The sequence below is a fragment of the Nothoprocta perdicaria genome, unplaced genomic scaffold (genome assembly GCF_003342845.1).
Source record: "Nothoprocta perdicaria isolate Ctin4 unplaced genomic scaffold, notPer1 scaffold_235, whole genome shotgun sequence".
Classification (NCBI taxonomy): Eukaryota; Metazoa; Chordata; class Aves; order Tinamiformes; family Tinamidae; genus Nothoprocta; species Nothoprocta perdicaria.
In genome coordinates, this window is record NW_020455461.1 from 746,459 (window position 1) to 760,520 (window position 14,062).

At 45.3% G+C, this 14,062-nt stretch overlaps 1 protein-coding gene across 3 annotated transcripts in view; it reads right to left on the reverse strand.

Annotated features, from left to right (window-relative positions):
* The window catches only part of TPPP (tubulin polymerization promoting protein), a 49,543-nt gene extending 35,515 nt beyond the window's left edge, over positions 1–14,028 (reverse strand). Inside the window, exons 1-2 of one of the 3 annotated variants that reach the window (XM_026039648.1) lie at positions 14,019–14,028; positions 3,385–3,699 (exon numbers count right to left, since the gene is read on the reverse strand). In XM_026039648.1, the coding sequence (XP_025895433.1) occupies positions 3,385–3,695 (311 nt within the window). In that variant the 5' untranslated portion in view covers positions 3,696–3,699; positions 14,019–14,028. Of the gene's footprint in view, positions 1–3,384; positions 3,700–4,005; positions 4,024–12,833; positions 13,098–14,018 lie in introns of those variants that run through there. The other 2 variants (XM_026039646.1, XM_026039647.1) reach the window with 2 other exon arrangements.
* Between the last annotated feature and the right edge of the window lie 34 nt (positions 14,029–14,062).

Here is a 14,062-nt window from a genome sequence, read left to right on the forward strand (position 1 = left end):
GTAGAAGATAGTACATAATAGCCTAAGTAGATAGTACATGATAGTAGTAGATAATATATCAATATGTATTAAAATCTATCAAACTGTTAGGATTTGAGAACACTTTTCTTAAGAACCTCCAAATCATGGCTGAGTAGAAATACTCAAGGGGGGGGGGGGGAAGGAAAAAGGAGAAAAGATCATCAATTTACTTCTTTTCTTACTGAAGATGACTTGCAGCAATTCTTCTATTGTGCCTGCTACTGTGCATTCTTTGCATTAGACCATTTCCCTGCTCTTATCCTAAAGCACATTAAAATACACTTACATGAAGCCTTTCAGTGAATCTTTTATGCAAGATGAACAATTTACACTTCAGCCAGATCTGACGAGGAGGGAAAGAGCACACTACAGCTATTCTCTTGTTTCTAGCAAAGCTCCACCAGTGTCTCCTCAAATCTGTAACAGCACAGACCTAACCTCAATTGAACTAAGGGTTAACAGAAACACACACACTTTCCGAAATTTAGTTTGCCTATTCTGGGAGGACAGGGGGTTGCTTCTGGAAAAGTGATCTTTACTTCTCAGAGCGCAACTGATGAACACTCTTCTGTAACAAAGTCATTAATCAATGAATGAAAAATGTCTTTTAGGAGCTCTTGAGTAAACATCAGTTTCCAGAAATTAATCTTTGCTCTAGCAGCAGCAGCAGCACCCAGTCCCTACATCGCTTTTTGATAGGATCTGTAGCAGATCAATGCATGAAAGCAGGGAAGTTAGCAAGAAGACAAAGAGAGGCTTTACACGCAGACATRTTTTTGTAAAATTATTCTTTGGGTATATGAATTAATTTTTGATGCTCAAAAAACATGTTCCATTCCCATAAACAACAAGYACAGCTGGCCAGCAAACAAGCCCTGCCAAACACGCTCGTTTCTTAGAGAAAGACCAAGTGAAAATCTGTTTGGAAACAGGTCCATCATCGTCCTAGGTGGTCACTGCAATAAGTATAGCTGAAGAAGCTGAAAACAGCAGTGAAGAGTAGAGCTGTAAGATACCCACCAGCATAGCTCACACTGAGGTGAGAAAGCACTTCCTGCTGGATTTTTTTTTGTGCCATGTTAGAGATTCTCTTACAGAGTTTAATGTCCTTCATATAATATAGACAAGGAAAAAACTTGGGTTGTCACAAAACCCTAATGCTGATATGCCTTCTAAGGTGTGCCATATCATCAACGTTTGAGCAACCAAAGCTATTAAGTTATCCCTTGTTAAAAATTCAAATACTATATGTGAAATCAATGTGATTTGGGGTAGAAAGAAYTGCTGACATCCTTTTGAAAACAAGATCCTGAAAAACACTTAAGAAAATCTAGATACATTCCTGTTGAAAGTATGGACAAAAAAACCCAGATCCTCCTAATAAAGTGTGAGATGGCAAAGCTCAGCTGTTGATGTTTTCCCTGACCACCACTAAGCTGTTATTAATTAGAAGTACTTAAAAATGCAAAACACGTGCAGGTAAGGAAGAGACAAGTAATTAATAAACAACACATCACAATAACTTAATCAAATGCATAATTAGTGATTCTTCAAACAGAAATAACAGCCCTTTCCAAGCATAAGGAATCACMGTACTAAGAAACTGTCACACCTCCTCTACAGACACAGCCCCAAAGAGGCAGACACRAGAACCCTGAGCTAGGCCAATGCGGCAAATGCTACAAGGGAGAGGGTACAAGGTGACATTCCCCTTTAGCCACAGGTCCCCAGCACTTCCCAGCTCACGGTYGCAGAGCAGAATTGAATTCACTCTGTGTCAGAAGGCATCTAAATGGACACTGCTTTAAATCTCCGTGCACGTTTTATGCCATATCAGCTGCTGCATGACTAACTTGCCCAGAACCTGCTATGACAAAGTGGTTTTGACATTAATTATTTCCTATGTTGACAGAAACTGAGAAATCTTTAGGCTGATGAAACAAAGGAATATTTGAAAATAACTGCTGACATCTTCCATCACAAGTCAACAAAGAATTATCAGCTTAAACATCCCATTCAAATGAGCTAGTTCATTGCACTGTGCCTAGCTCTGGCAACACAAAAAAAGTATCAGCAGGCACTCAAAGGAAAAAAAGAGCCTAATCCAAGAACAAGAATGTTGGACTGTGCACATGCAGAGTTGTCAATGGCCTAGATAAGATCCTAAGGAAAGAACCAAACAGCTGTGAAAAGTAACATACTTGTCACAAACACGTTTTTTCTGCTTCAAAAATGGCAAATGCTGGAAAAAAATAGCGTATGAGGTTCTTATAAACAATGCTGTCATTTGCACATCGAGTAAGTAACATCCTGCTAACTGTGCATGGTACTTGGGACAATTTGTGCAGGTCRAGGGCCTTTTCTTTTCGCATTTCTCTGCCCTGACAAACTCTGAAAGGTCAGTTCTTGTAGGAGGTTTTCCTAGCTTTTCCTGTAGGCAATTCTGTTTGCAAGTCCTCTCCCAAATATTACACCACAACGAGTGAGAGCATAAGGAAAATATATTTTCCCACAAGATGCAGAGACTATTAAGCAGCACACCTCAAAATACAATGAGATTAAATAGTGGCTCTGGAAATAAAAAGCAAACAAGGCAAGGTTAACAGATCAGTTAAAGGGTAGGACATGAGCAGAAATGATCGTATCATATAAACAAAGTGAGAACAGAAAATGATTTGGGTTTTCACCCAGAACATACTGAAATAGCTGACAGCCTTCCCTTTGACTTGAACACTTTCTGGATCAAGTCCTGCCTAGGTTTTCAACTTGGACAGAAAGTTTCACAAAAGCTTCAGCCTACTCACAAGAATAGTCTGGGACCACTAAAGTCATCCCAACCAATGAATCTAGTCACAGGCAGTCCAACTGCACCACCAGTTTGGTATCTCCAGGACCTTCTACTTTAAACCTGAGCCAAGTTTTGCGCAGGATACCAGGACTGTGGGGCTTAGAACTTAGGCCTAAGTAGATATCCAACCACCACCTCAGATTTTTTGAGGCTTTTGAGGATGTGTTTTGGAAGGATTTAAGGACGACCGCCTGACTTGCCTCAGACATCCTCCAGCAAACATTCACAGCATTTAGTGTAGTCAAAACCAACACGTTTCTCAGATTAACATGCATTTGTCTTCATCATATGAAACCCCTCGGCACACCATAATACCTGCAACACTGAAGTCAGTTTAGATAGCGGGGCAGAAGCTGAAAGGCATATCCTGAGGTGAAGCAACACAATTTCAAAAAAGGAACATGAAAGACAAAGGGAGACAGAACATGGCACAACATCCATGAGCGAGAGAAGATAAATTTTAATGACAAAACATGGGGGAGGACATAAGTAAATGACGGCAGAAAGGAACTTACTTGATTTTACTGAAGACAATATCAACATCTGTGATTGTCACATTCTTCCCATCTATCACATGACAGTCCTTACATAGCTTTGACCAGTTCTTCCCGTGCATTTCTTTTCCTGTGGCTCTTGTATCGCCATGGATGGCAAATTTTCTAAAAGCCTCTTCCAGAGCACTTATTTCTCCTGCCATGGCTCCCTCGTGTGAGCTGTTCGAATCATAGGATAATCGTTTTGCTGCTCGCTCCTTTGCTGGATCTGAAGGAGACTTTGGAGGAGTCTTATTCGCAGGCTTGGTTGACTTTGCTTTATTGTCAGCCATTGTGCTACAAAGAAGAGGGAAAACATTACATTAATTTGCATGATTTTACCTTTTACTAGGCTTTGAGAACAGGACAGGTTATAGTCCACAACATATCAGAAAGGCCATAAGGTTAGCAAGGATTTTGTGCCCTCCACCATCCAACAATTATTACAGCTATACACGCAACTATGCAACCTCCTGTTCATCTAGACATTCTAGTTACAGTCCAGTAAATAAAAAAAAAAGGATCAGAAAACTTTTGCCATCCCCAAACAAGGCATAAATCTACTTTCACCAACATTACATCAGCCAGTAAGACAACACTTACCAGTATTTTTCTTAAGATGGCAAGCTGAATTCACTACAGTTCAATAGTTGAGGTGCTTTCCACCATGGCACCTTACTGACTTGAGGAGAAGTCTGCCTTTTACACAGAGTATATAACAACTCCCAAGGGAAAATAAATCTTGATTTCCTGGACTGTGAGTTTTTAACAACTGTTTATCAAAAATGGACACTGCAGTGCAAACGTCAATGTTTCCAAAAGCTAATAAGTAAGGAAATTCCCAGAAATTATTGGACAAAACTCCCTCAGTTAGCCAAATCAGTTGTTTCTCAAACTTATGCCCAAAGAAGTGTAGCTTCAGCCCCTTGGAACGAACACCTCCAGGATAAAGGAGTGCTGAGAAGAGATGACATTACTGCAGAGAACAAACTTCAGGTTACCTCATGCTCACATTGGCTAGGTTTGCTGTTCAAAAGCAACCTTAAACCAAAGAACAGAATGCTAACAGCTACATTCAGATAACGTTACAGAAKGCAGGAAAAAAATAAAAGGAAGACCAAAAGAACACCGAGAAGACTATTTCTTACTCTTCCTTCCTTCACTCCTTGGTGGGAGTTGCTGCCTGCTGAAGCAGAAATGCACACTGCTGAACAGGAGAGCTGAACCCTCTTCCCGTGAATCGGAGACGCCGTAGGGACACACTAGAGCCCAGGGATACGCCAGGACAGCGTTGTCAGTGCCACAGGAGCATCTGCGCATCCGGCCACAGGATGGCTGAGACTGGAAGGGACCTCTGCAGATCASCTGGTCCAACCTCCCCGACCAAGCAAGCTCACTTAGAGCACATGGCCCCGAATCCTGCCCACAGGGCTTTTGAATATTTCCAAGGATGGCGGCTCCTCAACAGGTCAACCCATTCTAGTGCTCTGTTTTCCTGCCCACTTCCCCCCTCCCACTCACCCCTGCTGCTCCACACACACACAAAGACATTTTTTACTAATGTTCAAATGGAAATTCTTGTTTTAGTTTGTGCCTGTGGCTTTTTGACCTCTACAGCGGGGCATCACTGAAAGGAGTCTGGCCCCATCCTCTCTACAGCCTCCTTTCCCATATTTGTACACATTGATAACATTCTCTCTCCGTCTTTTCTGCTTCAGACTGAGCAGGCCCACCTCTCAGTCTCTCCTCATACGAGAGATGCTCCAGTCCCTTAATCATCTTTGTTGCTCTCYGCTGGACCCTATCYAGAAGCTCCACATCCCTCTTATACTGGGGAGCCCAGAACTGCCCCCAGTACTCCAGGTGTGGCCCCACCAGAGCTGAGGAGAGGGGCAGGATCCCCTCCCTTGACCTGCTGGCAACATCCTCCTGATGCAGCCAGGATCCCATTGGCCTTCTTGGCCACGAGGGCACACTGCTGCCTCATGGTCAACTTGCTGAACACCAGCACTCCCAGGTCCTTCCCTGCAAGGTCAGCCCCCTCAGCCTAAACTGGTGCCCGAGATTACTTCTCCCCAGGTGTAGGACTCTGTATTTCCCTTTTTTAAGCTTCGGGAGGTTGCTCTGTGCCAGCCCTACTGTTTGTTGAGGACCCTGTGCAGGCCAGTGCAGCCCTGCAGTGCATCAGCCCCTGCTGCCAGGTTTGTATCACTAGCAAACTTGCAGAGGTTCCCTCTGTCTCTTCACCCAGGTCACTGATGAGTAAATTACCCTTAGCTGAGCACATGTAAGAGGCCCTGGAAGACCTAGAGATCGGGCACAAAATGAGCCTGCCCCAGCCGCTAAATGCAAGCTGTTGCTCACACACCTGTTTAATTGCTACCAATTTTAATACAGAAAGTGCTCCCAGTACTACAAGCTTGGCAAACACTGGCATAAAGGCTGGCAAGTCCACCACACTGCCCAGATCCCCCTTGTGAAATCACAAACACATGCTTAGCACCAGCCTGAGGTTAATGTGTACAAAGATTGTCATGCACTTCTAGTTAAAGTTTTATTTCTGCCTCAAATGGGCAACTCGCTGTTTACATGCTGTTTCAAAAGAAGCTGCAGAGCTATGGAAACAATCCTTACCTTCTCCCCACTCCGATTCTGCTTCACCTCCGTTCCTCGGATGGCCACATCAAGCTCCCTTCCCTTCCCCTCAGTCCCGCAGGCTGCAGGGGAGCCACCAAACCCTCATCCACGAAGGGCTGCTCGCTGARCAACACTTACTGCTCAGCTCCAAGCCCTGTACACGCAGCGGTCCCTCCCGCAGCATCTTTGTGACGTGGAGAGGTCGGACCACACAGCAACACGCGATCCACAACAAAGCATCCCGCCGCGAGCTGGAGCCTTCCATCTCCAGCAAGGGAAAACAGAGCCCAGGCTGGGAACAGTAACTCTACCCCCTCCCTTTAAACTTCAGGCTCTTTTTTCCCCAGAGGATAACACTGAAATCATGTCTTTTGGGAAGTTTGTCTTAATTCAATCCTCAGCCAACAATCACTATGTCATCTTCAGCTTGACAGTGGAATATTCTACTTTTTAAGAACATGTACTTAAAATAAAACACTGGCACTGGACCATAGAAATTCCTAGGAGCTCTGCTATTGTCTTGGCATCTTTAATGACAGCCACAAACCCATACTCGAAGTGCTATAATCGACTTGTATTGAAAGGAGAATCTCTGGTGAGAACAGGAGTGACAGCTCTCTGATAAGCAGGCTGAGTTTCCTGAAACAAGATTCACAATCCACAACTAGCAACACCTTTTAATTAAAATTTCTTCAGTAAAGGATCTTTGTCCTTTACACTTGAGCAAATGCAGCACAGCCAAAGCAGCACTGTGCATTTTGAAARCACTTAAGTAAATGCTTAAAAACCTAGTAACCTATTAAGCCTGGGGATTCCACCTTGCTTATACGTTCAGCACAAATTCTAGTCAACAACCTGAAATGCTAAACTACAAATTAAAGTGACAGGAATTTAACAACTGTAACCTGAGAGTTATATGTGCACCTATAAAATAATATGAAAAGCAAAGAATGAACTTGAATATTTAAAACTCATTAAAAAGCTAAATACATAATCAATTCCCATTTCCATTACTGTTTCATTCTGTCAGCACTCAGAACACCTATAATTTTTTTTTTTTTTTTTTGGCGCTGAAGGTCTCTCTGCACTGAAATGCTAAAATAACAAACACTCTGGGGTTAAACTATAAGCTGGTGCAAGCATTATATCACATGTAGATGTTSACTTAAATATATATATATAAAATAGCTACACACATTACACAATCTAGAACAGGACATGAGACAAGGTACAAAAGAAACAAAACACTGCTGAAAAGCTGTGGAAAATAAATCACATTAAAAATCAGATCATAAAGAGGTATAAAGAGGTATAAACTACCTCTGTCMCGTGGAAAACATGACTTCCAATAGCAGAAGTCTCTTCAGAGCGCACATCATTTCAAATCCACGGGAGCTAAAAACTAAAAGCAGGAAGTCTCCAGGCTGACTTAACTGGCTAGGCAGAGAACAAGCATGTGCAAAATGTCTCTATTTTAATACCTGTGGAGGATACTAAAAGCCAAAGTTAACTCCATAAGCAAATAAGGGGASAAGAGTATGCCCGCTGCCACAGTAAGTAGTCATGTCATTGAGCAGTCTTACTGGGCAACAAATAAAGCTGYCGAGAGATCTTCAGGGGAAGCCTCTTCTTGCTGCCAGCAATGCAGCCTGGAAGCTCAGTGGCAATGCRCTTGGAAGGGAAGGCAGTTTACAAACCCTAAGCAAGAAAGCCTACGTGCCACTGCAAACATCTGAAATATTTTTGCGAAGCATCTGGTAATTTAAAATAATCAGATGGAATACTTGAAAGGGCTCTAATTCTCTGAGCCAAGTGGAATTTAAGTCGGGTACGTTCTCTCGGCCTGTACAACAGTCCTGCACAGTCTGCAGGATGAGAGATCCATTTAATATCTTTTCTACCTGCTTTCAGTTGCTGCCGTTTCCCTTGCCCACTTCCCACACCTCAGGATACCTACCCCTTCAACTAGATGTCTAAGCAGGCAACATGAATTTCCCTGTAACATTAAGTACACGTAAGAGATCAAACTCGTACAACTCTAAATCCCTGCTGAGCTCAGCCCCAAAATCTCATATACCAAACAACTTCTGCAACTATTAAAAGTGTTCTCAAATTTGCCAGCACATCATAGACAAAAGAACTATGAAAATTAAAAGCTTTTCAACTTGATATAGGAAAAAAAAACACTTAAAGGAATATATTTGGCCTTGAGAACGAATGTTCCTTTCTAGAATTAGTACTCTTCATCACAAACCAGCTTCACATAAGAGCGTTGAGAGAAGCTCAGGTGGTGAAGACCCAGGTACAGGAGGGACTACTTGCTCTGTGGAGATTCCTTTTGCCCTCCYTCATTCTGTAACTCTGGGAAGAGGTATGAAGAGGGAGAGAGAAAGCTAGGGATCGATGCGATGGAAGTCCTGAGTAACTCGGGCTAAAACTGCACTGAGAACACAAACCTCTGCTCTCCGGGGCACCTCCACATCACTAGAGGAGCTTCCTCTCAGCCAGAGGCTGCAGTGCGTACTCACCTGCAGCACGATGGCAGCTGGGCAGGAAAGGCCCCAGATTAAGCTACGCACTAATCTTTCAGTCCCTCAAAAAAAGCAGATGCCTGGAGGCTACTGCTTCTGTGAATTCCAGTGTGGCAGTTCTCAACAGCTACAACAMCACAAGAAGCAGGAGGAGGCCAGAGCCTCAGGACTGACCAAACCCAGCTCTAGAAAAGGATTTGCATCCATTTGCACCCCTTCACATTATCCACATCTTCTCCAGGTGGCAACCAAAGCTCATGGCACAAGTTCAGTGACTCTCCTGATGCAAAATAAATAGGCTTGTTAATTGTCAACGTATTAACTAGTCCAGTTTATAACCTCCAAGCCAAACAACGCTTTTCTAGAAAAGTAAGAAGGAATCTCCCTATGGCCAGGGGGCCTTGGTTTTGGAGCGCGCCGTGTATTTTCTCATCTCCTTTGCCTAGCTAAGTGCACGTTGAATTGCTGTCACTTGCAGCATGTGTTACAAAACCAGTTTTCAATGGAAGCCCTGTTGMATTATTAACAGCCCCAGAAACAAGCAATAGTGTATTCCTCTTGGCACAAAGGACTAGAATAAACCAATCTACTCTGCTAGCACTAAAACAGAAATGTACTGAAGACTCAGACGCACTTCCATTAATAGAAAAGGTGGCAAATTTTAAAAACAGGTGTTCTTTAGAACATAGAATAAATTCGTTGAAATTTACAGACATAATCAATTGGCTAAGATGATGTCAAAAGTCCTATGAACTAAGCAAAATCCACATTTATTTTAAGAGAAAGATATTTTAAAGGCACTAGAAAAAAAAAAAAAAAATCAAGCAGGCTCTATTTATGCAACTGCCAAGATTGACAAAACTAAGAAAAAGCTTCAATGCAGTAGTGGTATTGCTGACATCTACTCCTTCCTATAATGTTGGTTTTGCATATGCCAGCCTTATTTCTCACCTGCAGCAACTAAATCCATCGCAACTCAAGCAGCTCATCCTGGACRCCATTTCCAAGCACAGGAAGGCTAAGAAAGTGATTGGCAGCAAGGATTCACCAAGGAGAAGTGATGCTTAGCCAAGCTGAGAGCCTGCTCTGCTGGACTGACTGCCTGGGAAGCWGAGGGGAGAGCAGTGGATGTGACCTGCCTTGACTCCAGCAAGGCTTTGGACCTCTGCTAGCCCYGGAGGCAAGAACCACGACGAGGCTCCGCACACTCTGTAACAGGCATTCAGCACCGAAGTATTTCCTAGTTCATGGAGAAGTTTCATCTGGCAGATCCTCCTTGTATCCTCATCTTCCAAAGGGAGGAAAATAAAAGGTTGACAGAGACTTGCAAAAGCACCTGTACATTTATTCATTTAGCCAAAAGAATAACATTCTCCATTCAGTCAAGTGGTCACTTGTAACACGAGTATGAACATGCCTAGCACTTGAGTGAACGTGCAAGAAATCAACAGTCAAAAGTCTGTTGATTTGGTCAAGAATCAGAAAATACTGTAGGCAGGAAGGAGTGAGACAACTGATCCCTAACAATGCAATCAAGGGACACAAAGGTGAAATAATTTTGTAAATAATAAAAAAAAATAATAATATAATAGAAATAAGTGATAAAGAAATAAAAAGAAATAAAGAAATAATAATTCTACTTAAATTTTAACCTCATGGTAAGATTGCTATTTTTGTTTGATTCTCCTGTCATAAATGCCCACCTCTGCCTCTCCAAATGTCCAATGTCATGTCCTGGACCTAACCCAGCTGCAAGCATTCATATTTCCTAGATGGTCTTAACCTGAAAGGTTCTTTATGTTTAAAAATAGGTAAATCTATAGGTAATAAATTCYGCCCCAAGGCACACAGCCTAGTAGTTTTACATTAAGAATTACCTGTTTTTACCTTCTCTTCTCCTTCAAATCTTCTACCAAGGGTTGGTAAGGATGCACTTGTAARGTTCTCTTTTTAATCAGATTCTGTTTCTGCACTCTTGATGACACTATCGCCAATGTACCACAAAACAGGTAATATCCAATACATCTTAAGAGCTTCCACCCAATGGAAGCAGAAATGATRGCAGCATATTTTCAAAGAGCAGGAGAGGTACTATTTGTGTATGAGCAAACTGGAGACATTAACGCACGCATGAAAGGCACTACATTTTGGCAAGTTATTGCCAAAATATTATTATAATACTATTAGCACCTATTTCAGTATCTATGTTTTTAGACCAAATTTAAAACTAAAATATTAAAGAATTAGAGCTAAGGGGAATTCTCATTTGTTTTCCATATGTAACTTTATGCCAAATAACAGCAGCAGAGACAAAGCACAGCAGATGGGATCTTTTCCCCATATTTCTGTGCATAAACATTCAAACCAAGGAACAGAAGCAGAAGCTGCAGAAGGACGACCTTCTCCTAATGAGGCACAACACACTCGGCAGGGCTCACACAGCTTCCCCTACAGGGCCTGCCCTGCCAGCAGTGTGGCCTGGGGTTACGGTGCTCCCCAGCTCTGCTCCGGGCACGTTTCTCCGCACGTGGCATCCGAGGGAACGGGAACCACGCACACCTAAGAGCAGGCACCCAGCACGAAAGGGAAAAGAGCCGTGGAGCCCGCAGGGGAKGCAAAACCGTCACTGTTCTGTGCAAAGCTACCTCTGCATATTCAGCCACACAGGCTCAAATCCTCTCAGAGGCCTCCGGAGGAACTGCACGCTGGCGCTGCCTGAACAACCCGCCGTGTCTAGCACTATGGACAGGGCAAGGCTGCGCGGAGCYGCGGAGCTCAGCCTCTCACCTGGACCCGCGCGCAGCTCCGCGCGCCTGGCGACTCACGGCACCCAGTGCTTCCCTTCAGCAAAACTGTGCGTCTCGCTCTGGTGAAGTAACACACACCGTCAGAGGAACAATCTTGGAAAAGACATTATCAAGCACAGCTTATTTTGCCTATGGACAGGAATACCTTTCTATTGCAATGACTGTTGTCATCCACCTACACAGTCAATGCTACAAGAGCACTGATATACAAAAATTAAGTTTATTTCTTAGCAAATTACAGTGCTTGTCTCTACTTCCTATAAATCTCCTCTTTATACACACACACACACACACACACACACACACACACACACACACTTGAAATACCTACGCACACATGCAGACCATCACTAGCAACTATTCCACTAGAATATATTTTTAAAACCATAGTTTCAGCTAACAACACTTCTGGGGGAGGGGATAAAAATCCTTCTACACCCAAATATTCTTCACCAGGTCTACAGTATGCTGTAATGCCACCACATCCCTTACATAAGGCTTCAACTATGACAGCAGCAGCATCAACACACCCATCCATCTGGGCTTACGTGCTGGTGAACTCCGTCCTGTTTTTCCCCTTGCCCTTCCCATGATGTAGCCTTATACTATTTGAGTATCTTACTCAGTAGGTGGTTATTCCCAGAGCTTGTTTGTCCATGTTTGTCAGACAAGGAAATAAGCAGGTCCTAAAGGTTCTGCTGTTTCACATAGTGCAAGGATGCAAGCAAGCACCCAGAACAGTCCTCAAAGGAAAGTGAGTATCACACTTTTGTAAAGGAAGAAAAAGAAATTTACACTGGCTAAAGCAAAACAGGAGAGAAGCCTCAACTGCTTAGACAACATATATTTTTCTTGACCTATCAAGAAAAGGCTGGTCAATCAGGGGCTCAGCACAGAGATCTCCCCAATGCCACAAAGACAGGGAGCCTTTGCATTAACAACTGCAAACATTTTAAGAGAACCGAGCTGATGCCATTGCCAGAGAGAACATTTGATTAGAGGAAAATTGAGCTTAACACTCACAGGGACTGAAAGCATCCCAAGACTTAACACTCACAGCTGACTACAGCTCCTAGGCATGAATGCAATACAARCGAGGAGCAAAATGTCTCCTTTTGACCAGCTGGCAGTGGCACCCAAAAGTATTTATGTCCAGACACAGCACATACTGCACTGAGGAGAGCAAGGGGAGAGTCCATAGAGAAATTCCACTGGCGAGAAGAATGGGAATACAAGAATATAACAGCACTAGCACCTAATCACAGCCGGACTACAGTTCATTAGTGCTACAGCTCCCACTGCAGTTCTATTAAAACAATTGTTAAATGCAAGTAGCCGAGAACTGGCAAATCACAACCAGTACAACAGATCTTACAGGTCTATTGCTTCGTTAACCCTCTGGAAGGGGAACGGCATCCCAGTGCAACAGTGATGCGAGTCACAAACCTGTGTTTACCTGCAGCCGGGCACTCCGAGGAAATGGCGTTGCASAGAAAAGCAGCCTCCCTGCTGCACACGGAGAGCCCCCTCCACTTACGTAAGGGCGGCAGGCAGCAGCTCTGCGCCAATGGAAAGGGCAGCACATCCGCGAGCTGCTACCCCACAGCACAGAGCGGTCTTGCCATTCCTTCAGCGCAGCGACACGGGCTGCCAGATACAGYCACGTCCTCACGCCGGAGACTTACATAATCCCAGCGCGCCGGGGAGCAAAAATATTGGAGGGGGTGTTTTAACTTAAATCTTAGCTTAGTGCCCGAGAGCAAGCGAGCGGGTCCAAACGTCGAGCGGCTCCTTCTCCAAGGCGCTGCCGGACTCGAAGCGCCACTGGCCGCCTCGGCACGCGCCCACAACCCGTTTCTGTCAGCGTAAACAGGCAAGCCTGCCTTCTCAAAAGAGCCTGCTTCTCCAAATGAGCTCGAGCTTCAAGCAAAACAACTTCTATCGCGCAGCTAGGGCATCACCGTGATTAATGTAGCATTAAAAACAAGCAAGCAAGGCGTTTTTTAGCATGGTCAGCCCACGGCTTCAATCAGCTGCGTAAGCAGCGGGTATGTCCCCTCGCAGGGGCCGGGGCCGGGGCCGGCGCGGGCTCCATCCGCGCCCGCTGCCGCCCGCCGCTGTCCAGCCCGCAGCCCCCGCGGGAGGACGGCGCCCTGGGCCGCGTCCCGCCGCGCATCCCCGCGCAGAAGACACCCCGCGGCTGCCGTTTCTTTGGGATGAGGGGGGCGGGGGCAGGTTTTCGGGATGCTGTCAGGCTTAGCCGCCGCGTCGCCCTGCCGCGCTGCGGGCCGGGGCAGCTGCGCGGCGGCTGCCGCGGAGCAGGGCGCGCGGTGCGTGGGTGTGTGTGCGTGTGGAGGGGCTCCCTGGGGCGGGCAGGCGGCTGCGCGCAGCGCCGCGGGACGGGCTGGGGCGGCGGCCACGGGCGTTATGTAACGGGCGGGTGCCCGCAGCGCCCCCCGCCCCCCCTTCCCCTCCATCGGCGGCGGGGCGTCAATCACGCACCCTGCAAAAACAGCGCGGGCGGGGGGGGGAGGGAAAAGCGGGGGATGCTTCCCCCTGCCCTCAAAATTAATAATTAACAGAATTATAAAGCGGGGGCAGCGGCGGGGGGCCCGGCGCGCGGGCAGCGGCGCGCACTTACCCGCGGCTCGGCGCGGGCGGCGGCCCCTCCTGCGGCGCGAGCTG